At 40.0% G+C, this 24,647-nt stretch overlaps 1 protein-coding gene across 2 annotated transcripts in view; it reads right to left on the minus strand.

Annotated features, from left to right (window-relative positions):
- Window positions 1-24,647, minus strand: part of GUCY2C (guanylate cyclase 2C) — a 136,540-nt gene that overhangs the window by 29,991 nt on the left and 81,902 nt on the right. For both annotated transcript variants that reach the window (XM_060245314.1, XM_060245313.1), the window contains 2 exons: window positions 12,759-12,891; window positions 1,109-1,246 (listed from right to left, as the gene is read on the minus strand). In XM_060245314.1, the coding sequence (XP_060101297.1) occupies window positions 1,109-1,246; window positions 12,759-12,891 (271 nt within the window). The remainder of the gene's footprint in view (window positions 1-1,108; window positions 1,247-12,758; window positions 12,892-24,647) is intronic.

The raw sequence follows: 24,647 nt of genomic DNA on the forward strand, positions 1-24,647 counted from the left end.
CCCCCTAAATGCACAAGATCTTCATTGCTGTCAGATGGCCATCCAGCATCTGTTTAAAAACCTCCAAGGAAGGAGAGCCCACCACCTCCTGAGGAAGCCTGTTCCACTGAGGAACCGCTCTAATGATCAGGAAGTTCTTCCTAATGTTGAGCCAGAAACTCTTTTGATTTAATTTCAACCCATTGGTTCTGGTCCTACCTTCTGGGGCCACAGAAAAAAATTCTGCACCTTCCTCTACATGTCAGCCCTTCAATACTTGAAGATGGTGATCATATCACCTCTCAGCCGTCTCCTCTCCAGTTAATATGGGAGAAGGTGGGTCATCAGGTATACTAGCCCCAAGTCAATATCAGCACCTTTAACTGGGCCCAGAAACAAATTGGGAAGCAAGGGTAGCTGTAACAAGACTGGAGTGATATGGTCTTTATCAAGGTCAAGATCCACTCCAAGCAGCAATCTAGCCACAGCATTCTATACCAGCTGTAGCTTCTGGGCAGTGTTCAAGGCCAGCACACCTCAATAGTGTGATCTAGATGTTACCAGGGCATGCACCACAGTGACAAGATTTTTGCTCTCCAGGAATGGCTGCCATTGGCTCAAAGCTGCTGCTGGTGAAAGGCACCCCCAGCCACTGAATTTATAGCCTGCTTTTCTCACTGAGACTCAAGATGGATTAGGGAGGGACTGTGGTTTAGTGGTACAGCATCTGCTTGATATGCAGGACCCAGGGTCAATCCCCGGCATCTTAAGGTAAAAGGATCAGGTGTAGGAGATGCGAAAGACCTCCACATGAGGTGCTGGAGAGATGCAAGTCTAAGCTGACAATACTGACCTTGATAGACCAGTGTGTATGTGATTTATTATAAGGCAGCTTCATGTGTTCATGGATTTAATTTTTCTTAATGCAATAAAAAGTATTATACAATAAACAATGCAATAAAACTACCAACATTTTTCAAATACTTTAAAATTATATGTATAAATATCCTCTTGAACAATTATATTTTACACATTTTTAACAAAGTAAGACAGTTTTGAATGAAAACTCACACTGGATGGCAAAGCCTAAATGTGCATATGCTTCTCTGACAATAAGATCCAAGTTTACCTTTATGGTCATGGCAATAATTAGTGTAGAAGGTCTCCCTACGCAGTATGATCTCTTGTGCTACAATTCCATAGCTGTACACATCACCTTTTTGAGATACATCACCATGGCGAAGGTGTTCAGGAGCAGTCCAGAGATCTGAGAAGCAAGACAGTAAACCACATTTCTATGTGCACATGAAGTTGCATAAACATGGCAAGAATTTTTTGTGACCTCAAAAAGTCTTTTGGTGGTGCAGAAGGAAAAATGGTGGCTGACAAAAGGAAAATGATACTGATGACTGAACCAGAGGATAAAACCAAACAAGGTCCCAGAAGAAATAGATCACTTGTGGTTGAATAAACAGTAAACCGCCATATGACCCTTAAGAGATGAGTATACAATCCTAGAGATCAAAAGTAAAAAAATATAAGGCTAGCATATATTTTGTAGGAATAGTATGTTCTGATCTTAAGGTACACATGTCTAACACGGTGTAGTGGTTAATAGCAGCAGAGCCTGCTGGGTGACTTGGGGCCAGTTTTCTCAGAACTGTCTCAGCCCTACTTACCTCACAAGGTGCCTGTTATGGGTAGGTTATGGGTAGCCAATCTGAGATTCCTTAAGGTAGAGGGAAATCAGGTATAAAAACCAATTCTTCTTCTTCTAAACTATGCCATATCTTTTGTCAGGACTTTTTTTGAGCTGGAATGCACTGTAACACTGTTCTGGCTGGCTTTGGTAGCATTCCGGCTTAGTCCTGGCTCAGGAGGTTGAGCTGCGCTTGCCTAGTGGCCTCTCGGTGCCTGGGTTGCAGGCTGCACTCAGGGGGCTGAGCCACGCTTGTGCGGCAGCCTCCTGGTGCCAGGGTTGTGGGCTGTGCTCAGGGGTCTGAGCGGCACTTGCACCAGTGTCTGGCTCAGGTGGCAGCTTTAAGTTTATTCAATATGCCAAGAATACAATCTAATATAAACATCCACACAACACACATAAACATACATTAAATAGGATGGAGAATATGGTAAGACTATTAACTAATGCTACTTCTGTTTCATACAATTTATGACTCCTATATTACTTATCACTCATGTAATCCCCCATTTTCAGTTTAAACAATAACAAAATACATTCTTAACTGGCTAAATTCTCTTAACTAAACCATTATTTACTTGTACAAATCCATTCATAAAATAAATTTCATTTCAACCTCTCTTTTTTCTCCCCTGCTGGTCTTAACATATTAGAGTATCCATCTCTACAGTCTCCATTATTTTCACAATAAATTCATCCATTGACAGTAATTCCCTTTTTTTCCAATACTGTGTCAATAAAATTCTTGCCGCAGTAACTATGTGTAAAATCATATATTTCAAACACTCATCCATTTTACAGGGCAATAAATTTAATAAGAAAAGCTTAAACAAAATAACTACTTTGAATATTTTTTGAAGTAGTTCATGCACTGCTATCCAAAACCCTTTTATCTTTTTGCAGGACCACCAAACATGAAAGTAAGTGCCAGTATTATTTTTACACTTCCAACATCTGTTAGATATACCTGGATACATTTTGGCAATTTTGTTTGGCATCATATGCCAATGATATATCATTTTATACACATTTTCTATAAATGCCGCTGACCTTGTGATTTTTATGTTCGTTTTCCAAATCTGTGTCCATTGCTCTAAATTAATATTATATCCTATATTTCTTACCCATTTAACCATCAAATCCTTGACTTCTTCATCATGCATTTCTATTTGGAGGAGATATTTATAAACCTTACTTATCAATTTTTCATCATTCTCTAATAGCAATTTATCAAATAAACGATCTTGAACATAAAAACCAATTTCCTTATCTTTGTTGTATCTTGACTTCAGTTGTGTCATCGACCACCAGTCCAAAATAATGCTTTGAGCTCTTAATTCACTACATTATTTCAATGCTCCTTCTTTATCCAACACTTCTTTATATCTTATAAAAGTCTCTTTTCTCGACAAATTGGGTTGTGTGCACACTTCTAATGGGGCTACCCAGTTTAGTATTTTGTTATATATCGTCCTCCGCACTTTTCCCCACACCATTAATAAAGATTTTCTTATTAAATGGGTTTGAAAATATTTATGCCCTCTGATTTCATACCAAACAATTGCATGCCATCGAATTTTTAGATGATGGCCCTCGACAGCTAATAATCTCTTATTTTCCAGTTTAATCCAATCCTTAATCCATACCAAGGTGTAAACTCTGTAATAAAGCTCCCAATTTGGTAACGCTAGTCCTCCTCTCTCTCTAGCATCTTGCAAAAGTTTATATTTAATCCAGGCCTTCTTACCCTGCCAAATAAACTTGCTTGTAACTTTATTAAGTGACTGAAAAAAGGATTTTGTTAGTTGTATTGGGATTTCTTGGAACAAGAACATTATTTTGGGAAGTATGGCCATTTTTAAAGCTGCAATCCTACTCACAAAGGAGAGTTGTAATTTTCCCCATCTCATCAAATCCTGTTCAGTTTCTTTCAAGAGCTTAATATAGTTGTCCTCAAAAACAGTACTGCACTTATTTGTTAGCTGTACCCCCAAATACCGTACTTTTCACAATTTGGAAGTTAGATTTCCCCTCTAATTCTGTTAGCATTTGGGTAGGAATATTTTTAACTATCATTTTTGTTTCCCAAAATTTACTTTCATGCCCGCAACCTTCCTAAACCTATTAGCTCTTCTTTCAAAGCTACGATAGACTCTATCGGTTCCTCCAATATAAAAATTTGGTCGTTAGCAAACGCTTCTACTTTTAATCCCTCCCCTTTCACTCTAAGACCTTGGATATCCTTGTTCTCCCAAATTACACTGTTTAAAACTTCCAAATGCAATATAAATAAAAGTGGTGACAGCGGACAACCCTGTCTTCCCCCTTTCCATAAATCAATACAGTCTGTTGTTTCTCCATTGACAATTATCCTAGCTTTTTGATTAGAATAGATCACTTGCACAATATCTCCAAATTTCTCCCCAAATTCCATCTCTTTCAATAATTCAAATAAGAACTGCCAGTCTAGATTATCGAACACCTTCTCGGCATCGAGAAAAATTAGGGCCAATTTCTTTTCACTATGTACTTCATAATATTCCAGAACATTTAAGATTGTTCTGGTATTATTTCTAATTTGTCTCCAAGGTAGAAAACCTGATTGGTCACTATGAATAATATGAGCTTAAATTCTTTTCATTCTTCTTGATAAAATTGCCGCAAAGAATTTATAGTCCATGTTTAGCAATGAGATTGGCCTATAATTTTTTATTTCCTTTAAATCCGTCTCCCCTTTAGGTATTAAAGTGATATTAGCCTCTTTCTAGGTTTCTGGTATCTTAGCAAAGTTCCAAATATATTGAAGCAATCTTTTGAATGGAAGTAGTACACAGTCCTCAAATGTAATATAATATTCCAAAGGTATTCCATCTGAGCCTGAAGCCTTCCCTTTTTTTCATATTTGTCATAGCTTCCTTCATTTCTTGTATTGTTATTGTATCATTCAATATCTTCCTTTGCTCATCACTTAATTTTGGTAATCGTTGTGACTGTAAATAATCAATCTGATCTTTTTTCTGAATCTCTGTTTTTTGATACAATATAAAAATCCCTTACTATTTACTATTTCTTTAATGTTTCCCTTACTATTTCTTTAATTTCTTTCTTTTGAAATCTTTCTTCACCCTTCTTGTCTCATAGTGAATATATCAAATTCTTTCCCCGCTCTTTTCTTATTTTATAAGATAGCCATTTAAGTTCTTTTTCCACATCCAAAGAAAACTGTTCCTTTTGTATTAGCTCCGTGTTCAGTCTCCATCTAAATTTTTTTTATTTTCTTCCTTTAGCAGTATTAGAAGAGGACTGTGATCTGCATATGTTCTGGGTAAGATTTTAACCTCATTAAGATCTTCTATCAACCTTGTATTGAGCCAACACATGTCAATATGTGACCAAGAGTCATGTCTATCCAAATAGAATGTGTAATCCCTGGCGGAGGGGTTATGCGTTCTCCATGCATTCACCATCATAAATTCTTGCACCAGCATCAAGAAGCTTTTTGGTAGAACTTGGCCTTTCTTCACTTGCTTGGTTGATTTCCTATCCTCCTTGTTGTCAAAAACAGCGTTAAAGTTTCCCACCATACATATATTATCATACTCATACTTTTACAGATTATCCAATAACGTTTAAAAAAAAACATTCTTGATTGTCATTTGGTGCATATATGTTCACTACCAAAAATTTTTGATGTCCTCTCTGCACCTCTACAAATAATGATTGAGCATCCTCTGCTACGTATACACATTGCGATTTAAATTTTCCACTTATATATGACATCACCACCCTTTTCTTCTTCTTGGGGTCCAGTGCCATATAAACTTGACCTAATTTTTTATTTTCCAGAAAGTGTTTGTCCTTTTGCCTTATATGTGTTTCTTGCAAACAGGTGATGTCCAGCTTAAATTTATTAAGTTGCAAAAATATACTTTTGGGGAGCGAATTGAGTCCATTAATGTTTATTGAGAGTATTGAGAGTAATGTTTATTGAGAGAGTCTGATTCCTTCCCATTATATTTGTTGGTCTTTATTATCTTCTCTATATATACATTTTTGTTTCTTCTGCAATCTTGACTCCATTGTCCTGCCTATTGTCACCTCTTCATTGGAGTCTTGTTCTGAATCCCTACTTTCTTCCCCAGATTTAGATTCTTCACCTTTTCTATCCTTCTCTCTTTCTGCCATATGTCTTCCATAAATTCTTCCAATTTATATATAGAGTGAATTTTATATCTTTTTTCCAGAAAAGTAAACTGTGTGCCTTCTGGCATAACCCATCTGTAAGGTATCTATTTTTCTTGTAGAAAACTTGCCAGAGGTTTATAATCCAGTCTTTTTTTCTTTACTTGCTAGGGAGTTTCTCTTAGTACTTTAATATTCTGCTCTCTAATTTTCAATGGCCACTCCTTCACCGCTCTCCAGACTGCCTCCTTAACCTGTCTTCTAGAAAATTTTACATGAACTCTCTGGGGAGAGAATGCTTTCTTGTATATGCCATATTTACTCTTTGTACATAGTCTAACTCTTTCTCTATGTCTGTGGGTTCCATATCTGTTACAGGTGCCAAAGTCTCACTTAGTAAATAAGATAAGTTCTCCTGTTTCTGCTCCAGGATGTTTTGGAATCTCAATATATATGCCGCCTGCTCTATCTCTAATTTAACTAATCTCTCTTCTACTAATTTTTGAGCTATTTCTATAGCTTCCATCTTTTGACTCATTACCTTCATTTTAGCATTGTAAGACTTAACAGTTTGAGATAGACCCAATATTTCTATTTTTGTATCCGTGATTTGTTTCAGCAAACTGTCCAGTTTTACATTTAACCCTCCTATCTGTTCTGTTAGATTTGCCTGCACTTGATTCAATGCTGTCATGAAATACGTTTGCACGTTGGTTTGCAGATCTTTAATAATATCCTGTGAAACAGCCGCACCCACAGATTTAGGGATCCCTGGTGAGGGTATTGATTTCCCTGACTTACCCATTTTACACAGACTTGAATTTATATCCTATACCTTTACTTACTTATTTAATTATCTGTACATTTATAACCTTTTATTATATGAGAAAGGAAGAGTTACCAAATACAAATGCTTATAATATTCCTAGTACTTCTCTCTCTGTCCCTTCCTTCCTTTAATTTGTAACTTCAATAAGCACTATTTCTACCTCCCTTCCCTTTCTTTGAACCAACCAAATTAATTTTCAGCTTCTAATTGTTTCACATAAACCAGTTCTCATAAATACCCAATCAATTATATATTACCAATTGCTGAGCAATTAATTAATTATTCACTGAACCAATTGATTACTTTGAACCAATCACATTAATTTTCAATTCCCATTGCTTCACAAAAATCCATCTCATATATTGCCAATCAAATCTAAGTTACCATTTAATGATGAATGAATTAATCAAACAGACCATTCATCACATAAACTCAAAACAAAACACAAAACACAAGAAGAAAAGGTCTCCCTTCCAGTCTCTTAAAACTTAGTTCCATCTCAGTTCAGTCTCTTCCTATTTTCAGAAATAATTCCGCATATGATATTATTTCAGTAATCCGATAATCCACTTCAGTTCAGTTCCTTCTAATTTTCCAAGTTGATTTTTATTTCAGTCTTATCAAAATTCCATTGATCCAATTTCTCTCAGTCTTCACTCTTAAATACACCCCCAAGCTCCCATACACTTCCACAATATTTACCACTTCTATCACACCCAGTATACCAGCCAACAAAGAAACCTCAGCCACTCACACTCACTCTGCCACTTCACCAACACATTCACTACACTTGCACTCAATCATACTTCTTACTGCCTCAATCCCACTCATCCTCTTGCTCTCTTACTTCTTCTCTTTCTCCCTTCCAACTACACACACCTAAGCACCCCCGAGCATTTATACTTTTTAAATCACTTTAATCACTTCCTCCTGCATTCACCTGCACTACTCTTCAAATCACTCATTCCAATTTCACATCATTTCACTCTGACTCTCACTCTTCTACTGTTCTTTCACTTTCTCTCTCTTTTTTTCCTCACTTCCACCTACGCACACCTCAGCACATCTCTACCCACTCCAGCACACACACCCTTCACATCTCAAGTCCAATATACTTTTCCTAAGTCTTCTTTCTTCTGTCTTCCTCCTCTGTAGCCATTTCTGCTTTCCGACCTTTCTCACAATAATATATTCGAAAACAAACAGTTCTTCTTAATAATTACAATCCATCAAAGCCACTCCTTCCCAGTCCCATTTAAAATGGCTAGCTGAATTGAGGAAATTTTACAATATTCCACCAGATGTCAAACCACTAACCTTCTTTACTTGGAAATCCAGAAATATGCAAAAGTTTGCTCTTAACTTCTCCAATTGAAGTTACTTCTTTATATTCTGTCTGTGAGCTGTATCACAACTCCAAACCTTAGTCAATTCCACCTGGTGACGTCTTATTCCCCCGTCTTCCCTTACTCTGTCTCCTCTTAAGAGCACCGTTCTTGTATCGCTTCAACCATTAGATAATAACTGCTGAAGCCATTCTACTAAAGTTAGCCTTACTTGTACTACTTGATTTTCATTTTCTTGGGGAAAGACATAGGGCTTTTTCACACATTCTATGTATTCCGGTATGGAAGCTGGTCAGTTACTGAACAGTAACGGGTTTCTGCTGGCATTTCAGACAGACCCGATTCAGTAACTGGCTGCTACCGGAATACTCTCACCTTTTCACACACTCCCGCGGCTGTCCCGGTAGTGAGGCGTGCCTGAGTCGTTACAAACAAAGAGCAGCTTCTTCCACTTTTCAACCCCTCCTTCCGGGTTGAAATCGCTATGGGGTGCTGTGTGAAATGTCCAGTATCTAACCCGGGAGCAGTTTTCGCGCCCTTTTTTGCCCGTCGGCACGAGCGATCTCCGGCTTTTTTTTTTTGGAACGTCGGGCTAAGATTGCTATAGCGCTATAGCGACGTATCACAACAGCATCACCATAGGGATGCCTGGGCTCCATTAAGATGCCAGATATCGCCACCGCTGAAACCTGGTAACTTATCTCAATAGAGCCTAGCCATCTCTATGGTGTTGCTGTTGTGATACATTGCTATAGCGCTATAGCGATCTTAGCCCGACGTTTCAAAAAAAAAAAAAGCTGGAGATCGCGAGCCGGCAGGCAAAAACGGCTGGCGCTGGTGGAAGCGAGATAAGAGCGGAACAGTGTGAAATGGCTCGCTTCAATCACGGAACCCTACCGGAAAAAAAAAACATGTGTCTGAAAACTCCCATCCCTGTCTCGGATTACTGCAAGCGGCACAATACCGACTCCCTTCCGGTTTCCACTGGTAAGTGTGAAAAGGGCCATATTCTTTCATTGTTTAGTCTCAACCGCTGTTCTCCTCTTTGGTATTCGCAGCCAATCCGCCAAAATGGCGCCTGCAATACTCCAGGCTTCGGGGACAGAAAAGAAGCTCCAGATGAGGTTGAGACCCCCAGTCAGACCTTCCTCTGACTCCTCCTGCCAGCAAGAACCCCCTGACTGGGGTTCTACAGAGTCTCCCTGCACCAGGGGACCCCCAGAAATTGTGTGGTCAGCATGTTCCCCCGTGGAAGCGATAGGAACGCGACCACTCGCCATTGAACCGAAAGCAGAAGCCCATTAAAGTCATACCATTTTAGGGGGGCTCCTATTCCTTCCTTCAGGTTCCTGAGCTGAGCAAAGGGCCAAAATGTTACACTGTGACAGGGTGGGACTGCCAGAATTCTTCAGAAAAGAAGAAAACACTAGTGTGGCTCTGTCACAGACAGGGAAAGAAAAATGGAAGGAAAATCTTTTCTCTGAGGGAGGGAAGTAGACAGGGTCATCATAGGGTAATATAGCTATTGTCCTCATAAATATATTTATTTCTTTTAACCTATTATCATGTTTGTTCAAACAGGTTTTGCAGTTTTTGAGGCAGTACCTATCTAATGAAAGCTGAAAATGCAAAGGTATACAGTATTGCCATTTTCAACTTTCTGGAGGAACATAAACCATGTTGGATCAGGCCAATGACCCATCCAGTCCAACACTCTGTGTCACACAGTGGCCAAAAATCCAAGTGCCATCAGGAGGTCCACCAGTGGGGCTAGAAGCCTTCCCACTGTGCCCCCCCCCCCAAGCACCAAGAATAGAGAGCATCACTGCCTCAGACAGAGAATTCCAACAATAGGCTGAGGCTAATAGCCACTGATGGACCTCTACTCCATATGCTTATCCAATCCCCTCTTGAAGCTGTCTATGCTTGCAGCCGCCACCACATCCTGTGACAGTGAGTTCCATGTGTTAATCATCCTTTGGGTGAAGAAGTATTTCCTTTTACCAGTTCTAACCAGACTGCTCAGCAATTTCATTGAATGCCCATGAGTTCTCATATTGTGAGAAAGGGAGAAAAATACTTCTTTCTCTACCTTCTATATCTCATGTATAATCTTGTAAACCTCTATCATGTCACCCCTCAGTCAACATATCTCCAAGCTAAAGAGCCCCAAGTGTTTTAACCTTTCTTCATAGGGAAAGTGTTCCAACCCTTTAATCATTCTAGTTGCCCTTTTCTGCACTTTTTCCAATGCTATAATATCTTTTTTGATGTGCGACGATCAGAATTGGACACCATATTCCAAATGAGGCCACACCATCAATTTATACAGGGGCATTATGATACTAGCTGATTTGTTTTAAATTCCCTTCCTAATAATTCCCAGCATAGCATTGGCCTTTTTTATTGAAATCGCACACTGTCCCAACATTTTCATCTGCCACAACCCCAAGATCTCTCTCTTGGTCAGACTCCGCCAGTTCACACCCCATCAACTTGTATTTATAGCTAGGATTTTTAGCCCCAATGTGCATTACTTTGCACTTGGCCACACTAAATCTCATCTGACACATTGATGCCCTTCTGGTTCTCACCAGCCTGAACAATTTAGTGTCATCCGCATACTTAGCCACTTCACTGCTTACTCCCAACTCCAAATCATTAATGAACAAGTTAAAAAGCAATCTGGTACAAGTTAAAAAGGAACCCGGTACTGAGCCCTGCAGCACCCCACTGCTTGCCATTCTCCACTGCGAAAACTGCCCATTTATACTCACTCTGTGTTTCCTATTAATTAGCCAGTTTTTGATCCACAAGAGGACTTGTCCTTTTACTCCATGACTCTCGAGCTTACTAAGGAGCCTTTGATGAGGAACTTTATCAAAAGCTTTCTGGAAGTCAAGGTAAACAACATCTACATGTTTGTTCACCCCCTCAAAGAACTCTAACAGGTTAGTGAGACAAAATCTTCCCTTACAGAATCCATGCTGAGTCAATAACTTGTGTTCATCAATGTGCCTACTCATTCTCTCTTTGATAATGGTTTCTACCAACTTTCTTGGTATTGAAGTCAGACTGACTGGCCTATAATTTCCTGGATCTCCTCTGGAACCCTTTTTAAAGATGAGGGTGATATTTGCTACCTTCCAATCCTCAGGAACGGAGGCAGATTTCAATGAAAGATTACATATTTTTGTCAGGAGATCCACAAGTTCACCTTTGAGTTCTTTCAGAACTCTTGGATGTATGCCATCCAGGCCTGATGACTTATTAGTTTTTAATTTGTCTATCAGTTGTAGGACCTCCTCTCTCGTCACCTCAATCTGACTCATGTCCTTCAACACCCCACCCAAAATTAGCGGTTCTGGAGTGGGCAGACTCTTCTCATCTTCTACAGTGATGACGGAGGCAAAAAATGCATTCAGCTTCTCAGCCATTTCCCTATCCTCCTTCAGTAATCCTTTTACCCCTTGGTCATCCAAGGGCCCCACTGCCTCCCTGGCTGGTTTCCTGCTTCTAATGTATTTGAAGAAATTTTTATTGTTGGTCTTTATGCTTTTTGCAATATGCTCTTCATGGTCCTTTTCTGCCTGCCTGATCACAGTCTTGCATTTGATTTGCCACAGCCTGTGTTCCCTTTTATTAATCTGTCTTGGAGTAGCTTTCCATCGCATAAAGGAATCCTTCTTAGCTTTTACAACTTCCATTACTTTGTTTGTTAACCATGCAGGCTTTTTTTAATACCTATTTGTGCCTTTCCTGACTTTTGGTATATATTTTATCTGAGCTTCTAGGATTGTAGTTTTAAATAGCCTCCAAGCTTCCCCAAGGGTTTTGATTCTATTTACCTTTCCATTCAGTTTCCTCTTCACATGCCTCCTCATCTCAGAAAATTTACCACGTTTAAAGTTAAAAGTGGTTGTGTTGGTCTTTTGGGGCAACTCCCTATTTATACAAATGGTGAAATTAATAACATTATGGTCACTGCTGCCAAGCGGTGCAATCACTTTTACATCTCTCACCAGGTCTTGGGCATTATTTAGGGCATTACTTAGGACCTACCACTCATAGGTTCTATGACTATCTGTTCCAGATAAAAAACCCTAATACCAATCTTAAGCCATAGGTTCATATATATCACATATATCTCTATATATCTATCCATCTATATCTATGTAACAGGAATATGTATCACCATACTACAGTCATTGTCACAATAAAATGTCACAAAGATTACAATATGGTGATGGTGATACGTCCTCATGATAACTTTAGATTCCTTTATCCTATTATAGCACTGGCTGAAAGCTGTGAAGTTGTGTGCTTAAGTGGAGGCAGCTGTCAAAATCATTTACCATTATTAATCATGCCAAAAATGTGGCACGCAACCAGTGTTCTCTCTAAGATGAGTTAATGTGAGCTAGCTCACAGTTTTTTAGCATCCAGCTCACTCATTTTTGTCTTAGCTCAGGAAAAATTTTCCCAAAACAAACCAATTTAATCAGGAGCTCACAACTATAATGCCAGTAGGTCACAAAGTAGAATTTTTGCTCACAAAACTCCACAGTTTAGAGGGAGTATTGCACACAACATGTTCAAACAAACCTAACCTAAACAGAATGGTTTTTTCACATTTATCATTCTTCTCCTGCAAGGATATATATATGATTTTGAGAATTTTAGAACTAGGAAGGAAAGCAGCTTATTAATATTTCTTACATACCTTTTTTAGGTGGCAGAATAGAATTGCATCCAAAATCAGTGATCTTTACCACCATGCGATTATCCACAACACAGTTTGTAGATTTAAGGCGCCCATGGAGTTCTGTTTTGCTTGAATGCAAGTAGGACATTCCCTATGATTTAAAGAAAGTGACAGGAAATTGTCTGTCTGATTTAACCATTAACGCTGAACACAACAGAAGTGTAGCTCAGCATATAAACAAACATACGCCATTTTTTTCTCTGCCTTATTTGAAAAGTAAATTGTCAGCATGCTTACCAGTGGACAGAAAAACTACATGGTCATATTTTCTCTCTAAAAGTCATGTATGTGAAGCAACTACCACATATCTTTGGCTGATTTTAACCAATTTAGCAAAATGCTTTTGGGGTAGTTTGTCTTTCACAATGGCAGTCATGCTGCCAGCGTAATGTTTTAATTGGGCTTGCGAGCCTTCTTTTATGAGAACAAATTCTGAGTCCAGTAGCACCTTAATGAGCAACAAAGTTTTCCAGGTTATAATCTTTTGTGAGTCAAAGCTCACTTGATCAGCTTCTTTTATGACTTCACTGGGGTGTCAAACTCATTTTTTATGAGAGCCAGATCTGACATAATTGGGACTTTGTGGGGCCAGGCTATGCATGTCATAAAATGTAATGTCAGGTAGTGGAGATATAAAATTCATAAAGGATACAGAGAAACACAAAAATATTATTATTTTTTACTTAAAATACAAAGGTGCTTAAAATTCTTGCAGTATTTTGATTTCTTTTGTTTTCTCCCTTACATCAAATTTTAGATTCATAGCTTTGGTAGCAATAGCAGAATATAGTCAATATATGCCCTGCCCATCTTGTTTCCATATTCTTCCCCTGGGTCATGCTACACAGGAAATCAGTAATTGTGTTACCTCATGACTTATTTTTTAAAGAAATGTAGTGGTGGTATACTGTTTTAATTGGAACAACATTGTTCATGGGGTGTTTAACCTTTTCCTCCCCCAAATCATTTCCCCAACTGTTTCACCAGTTGCTGTTGCCCCAAGTGTATGGGGGCAGGAGGAGAGACCTTTTTCTTTTTCTTTAAAATAAAAACTACCTTGGATATGTGTATGATTTTGAGCTGCACAACTGCTCTGATCATACTGGCAACACCACTTGTCTGCATTTCATTAAAAAAAAATGAAACTGTCAGAAAATACTGTAATGTAACTGCTCCTCTAATAATCAGAGTTTTCCTTTTTGAATGTATGGCAAGGGCTCTTCTATTTCCAAAAATTATTTATTTAGTGTATTCTTATATCCTGCCTTTCTCCTGACCCAGGAGAAGGGTTTACCAGCTCTTTTACATTTTGGAAGAGTGGAAGGAACAGAACTGCTCTGTGTTGCTCTTCTCTTTCTGTATTTTTTTTGTACCCAAAGTTATGTGTTGTGCATTCTTCTAATCTTCCTATCAATATTTCCTTTAAAAGAAAAAAGGACAACTATTCTCTTCAGACCTATTTTCTTCTAACCAAGCAATGGGGAATGAGGTTACTTCATTACTGATTGGATATTCCAACCTCATTGCCCTAGCAGGAGGTGCCAATAATTCAAGGTCAGACCTCCCACTAGGCAATTTACGCAATCACCTAAGGCACCGCCGGTCCAGGGGTGTAGAATTGGACCCCCAAGACTGGCGGGTCTTTCTTCCTGTTTTTGCACCAGAATGGAAAGATTGGGTCACCAACGCAGTGCAGTGCTAGAGAAGGGGTTTTAAACTTTAAACCCCTTTTCTGGGGTTATGCCGCAGCCTGATCTCTCCATCCTATGGCCCATAGAATAGAATTGGTTCTCGGGGGGGGGGGGGAGTTGTTAGCCTTGCCTGGGGTGCCAAACAGCCTAGGTCTGGCCCTGCAGTCATGTCAAATGCTAGAAGGAAGGACATTGGTTTTTCAGGAAAGAGGGAAATGTTTTTGATTTGTTTCAGAGGGCAGCCATATTGGTCAGCAGTAAAACAGCCAAATTCAAGTCCAGTAGCAACTTAAGAGACCAACAAGAGTTTCAGGGTGTAAGCTTTCCTGAGTCAAAATTCCCTTTGTCAGACATGAGTAGAAATGAAGATTTCAGAGTCCTTTTATTCAAGTCAGAAGGTGAGAGGGATGTTATAAAGGATGCTTGTAAAGGATGCAGAGCTACCATGCATATTGTAATCAGCTTGATTAGAGCAGAGGGGGGATGCTTGGGGGCAGAACATCAGCATCTGAAACAAGATAAGAATCCCATGTCCCTGTTCAGCTGAGGGGGGGGGGGTGGTTCCATTGTTCAGCATCAAAGCCACATTCTAATTTCCCCTTGAAATTTCTGTGTTTGAGGACTGCCACTTTTAAGTCAGCAGTAGAATGACCTGGTTTTTGAGTGCTGCAGTTTTCAGCGTAGTGTTTATTTATTCTGTTTGTCCAATGTCGAGGGTGGAAGAGCATTGTGGACATTCGATGGCATATTATAACACTGGAAGATGAACAAGTTAATGACCCTGAGATGGTACGGCAGGTGATGTTAAGTTTGGTTGTTGTGTTGTCAGAGTGGCTATGGAGACAGAGTTAGCATTTTGGTTTGTTGCAGGCCCAGATCCCAGAGTTTGTGTCCATGTTTGGAAGGGTATTGCTGTGGGTGAGAGGTTGTTTCAAGTTAGGAGGTTGTCTGTGGCTAAGAAAAAGTTTGCCTCCCAATGCCTGAGAGAAAAGTATCATTGTCCAGCATAGGCTGTAGGTCGCTAATGATATGTTGAATAGATTTGACCTGAGAGTTGTATATGACCACCTGTAGGGGTCTGTTGTTTCATTTGAGCCTATCTTGTAGCAAGTTATCCCTTGGTATCATTCTGGCTTTGTTGATCATTGTTGATTAGGTTGTGACTGAGAGCTTTGACGCTTGAAAGCTTGTTTGTCTCTAAGGGGCTACTGGACTCATATCTAGCTGCTTTGCAATTTGGAAACTGGCGTGGGATTCTAAAAGCTCAGACTCAATATCAGGATCTGTCAAAGATGTTCCAACTTGAATTTCAACGAGTCATCTGCTATGCTGCCAATTCTCTATCACTGAAATGCAAATATTCCTACTATGCAGGCTCATTAAACATTCCCATACTGCTCACAAAATTGTCTATCCCAACTGTTCACATCTGAACCCCACCCAATCATCTCTTTATGTCCTCAAATCCTTTCTTTACCACAGAATGTCTAGCCTTTGCAGTCAATCCTTTGCAATCACCTACCTCTCAACAGTAACAATTAGAACCTTTTCTTATTGCTCACCATCTAACAATATCGGGAATATTTCTTTTTTCTCTGATCTCTTTCCTCATGTTTTATTTCATTTCCACAATGGACAGAATGCTACACAATATTCCTCTAACAGTCAACCCTATGCAGAGTTATTCTAGTCTATGCCCATTCAGTTACCTTAGTTTAAGAAAAGTTAAGGTAGTGCAAAAACTTATATTTTAATGCATCAGTGCAGCCCTATGCAGAGTTAATCGTGACTAACTTCTTGATTTCAATGGACTTAGGATTGTATTGCAAGTATTTTCGTGAATGCAGCTCTTGCTGCTGCTGTCCAAGTGACTGACTAGGCAGAGCTACAATGCAAACATATATTAATGTGATTACCAATCATCTGAGTTCCATGCAAAAAAATCTCAGGAACTGTAGTTCAGTGAGGGTGTTGAGAATTTTTTTTAAAAGATATGTCTAGTATCTTTAAGAATGTAAGAGAAGCCATGTTGAATCAGGCCAATGGCCCATCCAGCCCATCTTTACAAAAAAAGTTCCCAGAATTCCCTGGAGAGACTGAATGACTATTTAAACCAACAAATCTATAGGTAGGGTTCCCAACTTCCTGGTGGGATCTGGAGATTTTCTGGAATGACAACTCATCTTCAGACTACAGTTCTCTTAGAGAAAATAGCTACGGTACTTTGTGGGGTGTGTGTGTAGATTCTATGGAATTATTCCCTGCTGAAGTCCCTCCCCTCCCCAAGCCTCACCCTCCCCAAGCTCCACCCCCAAATCTCCAGCAATTCCTGAATCTGGAGTTGGCAACCCTATCTGTAGGGTAGCTCAACTCATGTAGCTTGTCACTAAAATAGGCCACTGGAAACTTCCGGGCTATGTCACCTTGCTAGCAGGTGGATTCTCGCGCTCTCCTGCTTGTGACTCCCCTTGATCAGGCAGGGGGTGGCACCCCCAAAGAGACCCTGGGGGTGTCTCTTAGGCATGGGGCTTTCACAGTGAGACTGCCGTTGCACCTGTTCTTTCTGTGTGTTCTGAAGCTCTTCCTGTCATGATCGCTAATACAGCAGCAAGAGGTGGAAGCTCGATTGCTTGCCTTTCTCTTCTTTAACAAGCTTCTGATCTATCACCCCCCTATCTCAAGCATGACAAATCTGCAATGCAAGTAAGTTTGCTTTCAATTGCCATGGGCTAATGGATCCTTTTTACATTTCAATGACTTAGTAGTTCAAAGGAAGGGAAAGAGATTGATATCTCTAATTTCCCTGTGAATGAGGCCGTGGAAAGTTAAAGAACATCTTTAAGTACTGGAAACAATTTGAACTAATCGGAATATAGACATTTAAATTGACCCAGATCATAATTGGATATTTATTAAAGAGACTACTATTTGGCTGCAATATGGTCTGAACAAAATGTGATACCTGTTAGATGGATTTTTCATTGTTGTCTGATCTGAAGTTCATACGTTAACATCTAAAACTTCAATTGGAGGAGACTGAGAAGGACAGGCTATCTGGGACTCTGAGCTACTTTTTAATCAGGATTAATGGACTGAGTTTGCTGACAGAGAAAAATGGCTTTGCTAAGCGAAATTTCTTATAAAAAAGACATTTTAAGCAGTTTAAAATGTCTGGGGCATAATCTTGGTTTATTGGCAGACTTGGTTAAGAAGCAAATGGCAGCTTTTTTGCTGAAAGCTAGCGAAACATCAAATTTACATGAGCAGAGTGCTAAAGAGAACCTGGTGATGTCTGTGGAATTAAAATGGGAGACTGAGCTGTTGGGAAATCAACAAAAGAAAATTAAAATGGAATCTTGTGGCGTACTTAAAAAAGACCGGAAATGGAAACTGACTCAAGCTAGGTTAAGAGGAACAAAGGCTGTGGAATTTTCTCATCTCCTTTGAGAAGGATGACTGCATTAAGAAGTAAGAAGATGCATTTTAACCAGAAAATCATGATGTGGAAATCTTTCAGAAACAAGAGCCTCCTGAACTAGATTTTTCTCAGTGGATAGCTGGACATGGACTTTGTAAGAAATTCTGATATGTGAAATTAGAAGTGAGACTTCTTTTCTTTTCTTTTTGTTTGTTTGGGGGCTACTATAAGCTGTCTTGTTTAAAACAATATGGATTTAAAAGTTAAAGTTTTTGAAAATAATTTTATGTTAAAATAGTTACTTCTGATTAATTTTTAAGAAGGCAGATAATGTAAGTTCCTGACAAATTGCTGAACTTGTTTTTAATAGATAATGATATTAGTTTCTATGTTAGTTATAGATATGGGTAATTTACAAGTTAATATATAACTCAAGAGATAGACTTCTTTTCAGTAAGAAGAGTTTCCCGAAATGTTTTTATCCTGGTGGATAGTTGGGTAGGTAACTCTCAATAAGCACAGGCATGAGACTTTTATTTTTGGGTCATAAAAAGTTGTTTTTCCTAACCCAATAGGGACACAAGAGGTGGATTAATTGTTAAAAAGGCTGACAACACAGATGTTATCTAAACTGCTAGATTTGTTTTTTTTAATAATGTCTCCCAGGAGAAACTGTTTATATTGAGATAGACATAATACCATGTTGTATTTCTTTTTAGTTTTTTTTCAAGGGTAAAGATATGAATTTTTTGTGTTTATGTTAATGAGGATAGTGATAAATTAACAAATTAGTTTGTGTTTTTGACAAGGCTAAGCCAAAGTAGTTAGTTTCATGCTGAGACTGCTCTGACTTGTTCATTTTTATATGTGCTGAAGAAGAACTGTTTAGACTTGTATTGCAGATAATAGTTTAGTAAAAAATATATAATGGAAGATAAAGATGGCAAAATATATGGAGAATTTTATACTTGCAGGTAGAACAAATTGGATATTCTATTTGGAGGTAGATTTAAAATTGATATATTTGTATTTTTTTTTCTTTCCCCCCGCCTTTCCCATTCTGTATATGCCCTCCCTCCCTTTTCTTTTCTTTTCTTTTCTTTTTGTATTTACGCTTATGCTTTTTCTTTTGTAATTAAAACCAATAAAAATTACAAAACTTAAAAAAATTAAAATAGGCCACTGTACCAGCACCTAGAGAAGTAGGGTCAAACATGCACCCCATGGGCCAAATCAGGCCCCCAGAGAGCTCCTATCAGGCCCCTTGAAGCAACTAGCTGTCATCTGCTTTCTTATCCCTCTCTCTTGCTTCCCTCTGATAACAGCTTGCTTTGCAAGGCTTGCTCAATCACACAGGAGCTACAGAGCAGAACCTCTATTTTCTCCGTTGGGTGAGGCTCTTCCCTTGGGGAGGAAAGGGGAGAGGTAGAGCTTGCTTTGTCAGGCTCTCTCAGTTGCACAGCAGAGCTATTGAGCCAAGCCTCTCTTCCTTCTGATGGCTGAGGCTCTTCCCCTTCCTGGTCACCTGGGAAAGGAAGGAAAGAGCCAGAGCTTCCTTTGCCCAGCTTCCTGGATCCCATGGGAGAGATACAAAGAAAGCACCTTTAAGATCAATGACTGCTAACGTTTGAAGTTTTTTTAAAAAGCTTTAATTGCATTTGTCTGTGTTCTTTATGAAGTTTATATCTCTGCTACCTAACCTTAAATAGGTACACACATGGCCCAACCCGACAAGGTCTCATTTATGTCAGATTCAACCCTCATAACAAATGAGTTCGACATCTGACCTAGAGAGTAGCCAATGGTACACTGAATTTTTAAAAGCAGTTTAGAGGGGAAACGGGGAATTACAGACCAGTTAGCCTAATGTCTAGCCTGCCTTACCAACTTTTGGAGTTCTCTGGAAAAGTAAACAAATGGCGACCAAAGAGACATTATATACTTGGATGTTCAAAAGGCTTTTGACAGACTATCTCACCTAAAACTCCAGAGTAAGCTTAGCAGTCATGGGATAAGAGGACAGGTAATGTTATGGTTAAACAAAAGAAGCAGAGAGTAGAAATACATGGACAGTTATCACAATGGGGTCCCACAAACATTGTATTAGGGGTAGTACTATTTACTTTTTAAATATATAAATAACTGGAACAGGGGTAAGCAGTGCAATGGACGAGTCTACATATGACACAAAATTATTTAGCATGATGAAAATCAAGATTGACTATGAAGACCTCCTGGTGGATCTCCAGAAATTGGATAAGTTGGCAACAATGTGCTAGATGTTCTACTTAGGTAAGTGTAATATGATGCATGTTGGGACAAAAAAATGCCAGCTTCAAGTATATGCTAATGAGATCTGAACTTGCTATGACAGAGAGGGGAAAAGTTTTGAGGTCCTAGTGGATAGCACAATGAAAATGTCAACCCAGAGTACTGTAGCAGTGGAAAAAAGGCAAACTTTGTGCTGAAGATTATTTGAAAACAGACTGAAAATAAAACAGCCAATGTAAGAATACCCTGTATAGATCTATGTGCAGCCCCCTTTGAAATACTGTGTAAATTTCAGGTCACCATATCTCAAAAAGAACATTGCAGAGCTGGAAAAAGTACAGAACATAACAACCAAGATGATAGGTTTATTGATGGCTACTAGCCATGGTAACTAAAAGGAACTGAAGGCAGTTCTGTATACCAGTTCCAGGAGATAACATCAGGGAAAGGCCTTGGCCTCTATGCTCTCTTGTTGGTCCTCCAGAGTAACTAGTTGGCAACTGTGTAAGATGGGATGCTCAAGTAGATAAAGCCGCTGGTCTGATCCAGCAGGCTTTTTCTTATTTATATTTTATTTAATTAAAACATCATTAGCCATCTTGCAGAATTCAAGGAAGTTAAAATAAAATAAAACAACAATTAAAATACATAGAAATTAAGATAACAGTTTATCATAGTTAGAACTGCCAATAAATAAAAAATAACTAAATAAGTCAAATGAAGTCCTAAATAAATCTGTCTTCAACTTCTTCCGAAAGACTGAAAGTAAGGGGGCCAGGTGCACATTCCTAGGAAGGTGGTTCCATAATTGTGGGGCTGACACTGGAAAGGCCCTCCTCTCATATGTACCCACCAAACTTCTTTGGTCAATGAGACAGTCAGAAGGGATTCTCCTTGCAATCTTCATTCCTCAGCAGAAACATATTGGAGAAGATGGTTCTTCAGTTACCCTGGTCCCAAACCATGTAGGGCTTTAAAGGACAAAACCAACACCTTGAATCATGTTCTTATGGCTAAATTGACTTCTCATGAGTGCTCTCATTTAGGGATGGGCACAAACTGCAAAAATGCAGTTCAGTTTGTGGCCAAACCATGAACTGGTTTGCTTTCTGATGAACTAGTTCAGTTCATGGGCCCATCCCAGGAGCTCAGGGCAGGAGAAGTGGCACCAGCAGGCAGGGCCAGACCTAGACTGTTTGGCACCCTAGGCAAGGCTAACTACTTGCGCCCCACACACACACACACACTGATAACCAATTTTCAAAAACAATGGAAAAATGAAATTGCTCCCTGATCTGAATAGCCCAGGAGCCTGATCTTGTCAGATCTCAGAAGCTGAGCAGAGCCAACTCTGGCAAGTATTTGGATGGGTGACCTCCTTGAAATAACAAAGTTGGGAGGGCAGGCTCTATTCAGCTGCCTCTCTGAATATCCTCCAGGCCCCCGGTAGAGGTCAGTCACCAGAGGTTGACATGACTTCCACTTGTGTGCATGCACACGCACAAACACAAAATACGAGCAACAGGTAATTATCATACGGCATTGTGTGTAGAATAGCCAGGAGATCCTAGGATTGTCCAGCAGCAACAAGTTCTAGCTCTTTAAGCCTTATGCACCACTAGGCAGTGAGTTAGACTTGTTTTCAGGGCTGAGAGAGTCCTGAGAGAACTGTGACTGACCCAAGATCACCCAGCTGGTTTCATGCGGAAGAGTAGGGGAATCAAACCCAGTTCTTTGGATTAGAATCTGCTGCTCCTAACCACTCCACCACACTGGCTCTCAGCAAAAGGTAGTCAAAGGCAGACTGCCTCTGAACATGGAGGGTCCTTTTCTCTTTGGTGGCTAATAGGCATTGTTTATTTTTTATTTATTTATTTTATTCGATTTATATCCCGCCCTACCCCACCAAGGTGGGTTCAGGGCAGCTTACAACACAATTGTGTTGTAAGATAGATGTCAATTGTGACATCTATCTTACAACAAGATAGGCTTACAATTGTGAGATAGTTGTCAAGTTTGAACCTCTCTAAAGCCATATTTTGTTAGTATCATTTCTTTGGGCAACAAATCCCACATGTGTCGTCCATTATGGAAAGATACTTTCTCTCCTGAATGTCTAATGATTTCATAGGGAGACCCTGTATGCTGGGAGGCTGCTATTTCCCAAGAGTCCAAGCCAGGTCCAGCAAATCCAGCCCACTGTTTTCAGACAGCCAGATGCTGTTCCTGAAGATGCCCATGGCAGTCCTGCACTTCTGTCCCCAGCAGCATCCCATACTCAGAGAGGCATACTGCCTCTGACCATGGAAGTTCTATTTCACTATCATGCCTGATACTGTCATCTTAGCCCATGAATTTCTCCAACACTCCCCCCCCTTTAAAAAGCTACATCTGGAACACCTCCCCACCTGGTGATTAAGAAGCCAGCACGTTAATGAATGCTTGAAAATCCATTAACCTTGAGGAATGTGATGATGACAATTCTAGGCACGTTTATGTGGGAAGCAGCCCCACTGAATTCGGTGGCACTAAATTCTGAGTTATCAGTAGGACCTGGATGGAACCAGGCTGCCCTGATCTTGCCAGATCTGAGGGGCTCAGCAGGGTCGGCCCTCCTCAGCATTTGGATGGGAGACCACTGACCACCAAGTCCAGGGTTGCCCTGGCTACAGAACCAGGCAATGGCAAGGAACCACCTTGGTGCGTCTCTTGTCTTGGAAACCCCAGGAAGGGTTGCCATGAACCAGCTGCCAGTTGATAGCCCTTTATACAAAATTGAACTGGGCAGTCTAAAAACCTGGGGTTCATTCCAGCTCCCTTGTTTTGAGATATTACATCCAGGCCTCATTTTGGGCAGGAGCTCACAGGAGCAGAGGTCTGGAACCTTTAAATTTTATTGTGTTCTTTCTTTCTCCCCCCTCCCCCCAATACTTGCATCTGGATTCCATTGTTCAAACCTCCTGTGAGAATTTTGCTGAACTCTAAGATTTGACAAACTTTCTAATATTTCCCCCCCAGAAAAAATGGGAAAATAACCAAAACATATAAAGCTGACAGATGGAAATCTTCATCATGCCACTGTGGCCACATAGGAGAAAATAATTTTAAAAGTATGATAGGAGTAAGATTTTATTATGACAATTATAATTCAAGAAGCATTTTAAGGTAGATGCTGATTTAGTACACCATCTGGTGATGTCAGGGGTGTTTGGCATATGCAAATGAGTTGAGCTAGTGAGCTCTAGCACCTCTTTTTCTATGAAATGACTCCTGGTTACATCTGACCATTTCTCCCTCCTGAGCTGCTGGCTGTCCTTGGCAACCTGTTAGGCACACCTACTCTGCCCTGGGCACCGCCTTCCCCTCCCTCCCTGGCTGTCTCTGGAGCTGTATGTGTGCCTCTGCCAAAGGGGATGAGGCATGGATGGGGACCGAGTGGCACTTGGTGGAGCAGAGGTGGCTGCGCTCTCTGGGTCCTCCCCCCCCCCAGCAAGTTGCCAATGATTTAGGAGAACCCAAGCACTCACCTACCCTCCCCCGTTGCCTAAGAATGCCCCTGACACATGGACCTCCCAACAGGTACTCACCTAGAAGACTGGTGGTGGAGGAGGGTGCTGCTTCAACCCCAGACAGGCTGCTCCCATTTTCCAGCTTTCTTGTGCAGTCCCTTTAAACTGAGTGAGTGGGGAGCTGAGTGGCAAGGAGAGCTCCCAGCAGCTGAACTGTTTTCGCAGCTTTTTGATGGAGCAGAAAGTAGAGGTTTAAAGGGATTCAGAATCCCTTTAAATCCCTGCTTTCTGCTCTGGCTAGGAACCAACATGAACCCAATGAACGACCTTAAACGTTTGTGGAAGTTTTTTGACAATAGACCCATCAAAAACTTTGGTCCACAAAATATGAGCTGGGCAATGTCATGAATTTTGCTTTGCATTTTGGTTCATGCCATCCCTACATCTCGCTTCTTATCTAAAGAAGGAGCAAGGGGAATGCACCACAGCAGTCAGCCAGTCATTCTTCCTTACAAGCAACTGTAATTTCTTTTCCTGTTTTTTTAAAAATTTTGCTTCTTCTTTCCAAAACCTCTGAAAGCTGTGTGCTCCTCCAAGGGAAAGAACCTTGGTTTAAAGGAACTGAAAGCCATTTTAAAAATTGGGCCAGGCAAGAAACAGCAGACAAACCACCACACATTGAGATGGAAATCAAAGTTGCAGTGGGGTATTTGAACTTGCCCTTACTTGTTGCATACTCTTGGTTTTACTGACACACCCTCTCTTCTGTTGAGAAAGCTAAATTAGCATCAATTGCACCATCAACCCACACACAAAGAAATTTGAAACAGGAGCTGGGTTTTGACAAAGTCATTTTCTAGATTAAGCAAGAAAGAATCTTTTTGCACACAGCTTACCACGCGGTCACGTTCCTGTTCTCTCCACAGCGTCTGTTGAATTTCCCACTATCTGCACTGAA

Source organism: Heteronotia binoei, chromosome 8 (assembly GCF_032191835.1).
Source record: "Heteronotia binoei isolate CCM8104 ecotype False Entrance Well chromosome 8, APGP_CSIRO_Hbin_v1, whole genome shotgun sequence".
Taxonomy (NCBI): domain Eukaryota; kingdom Metazoa; phylum Chordata; class Lepidosauria; order Squamata; family Gekkonidae; genus Heteronotia; species Heteronotia binoei.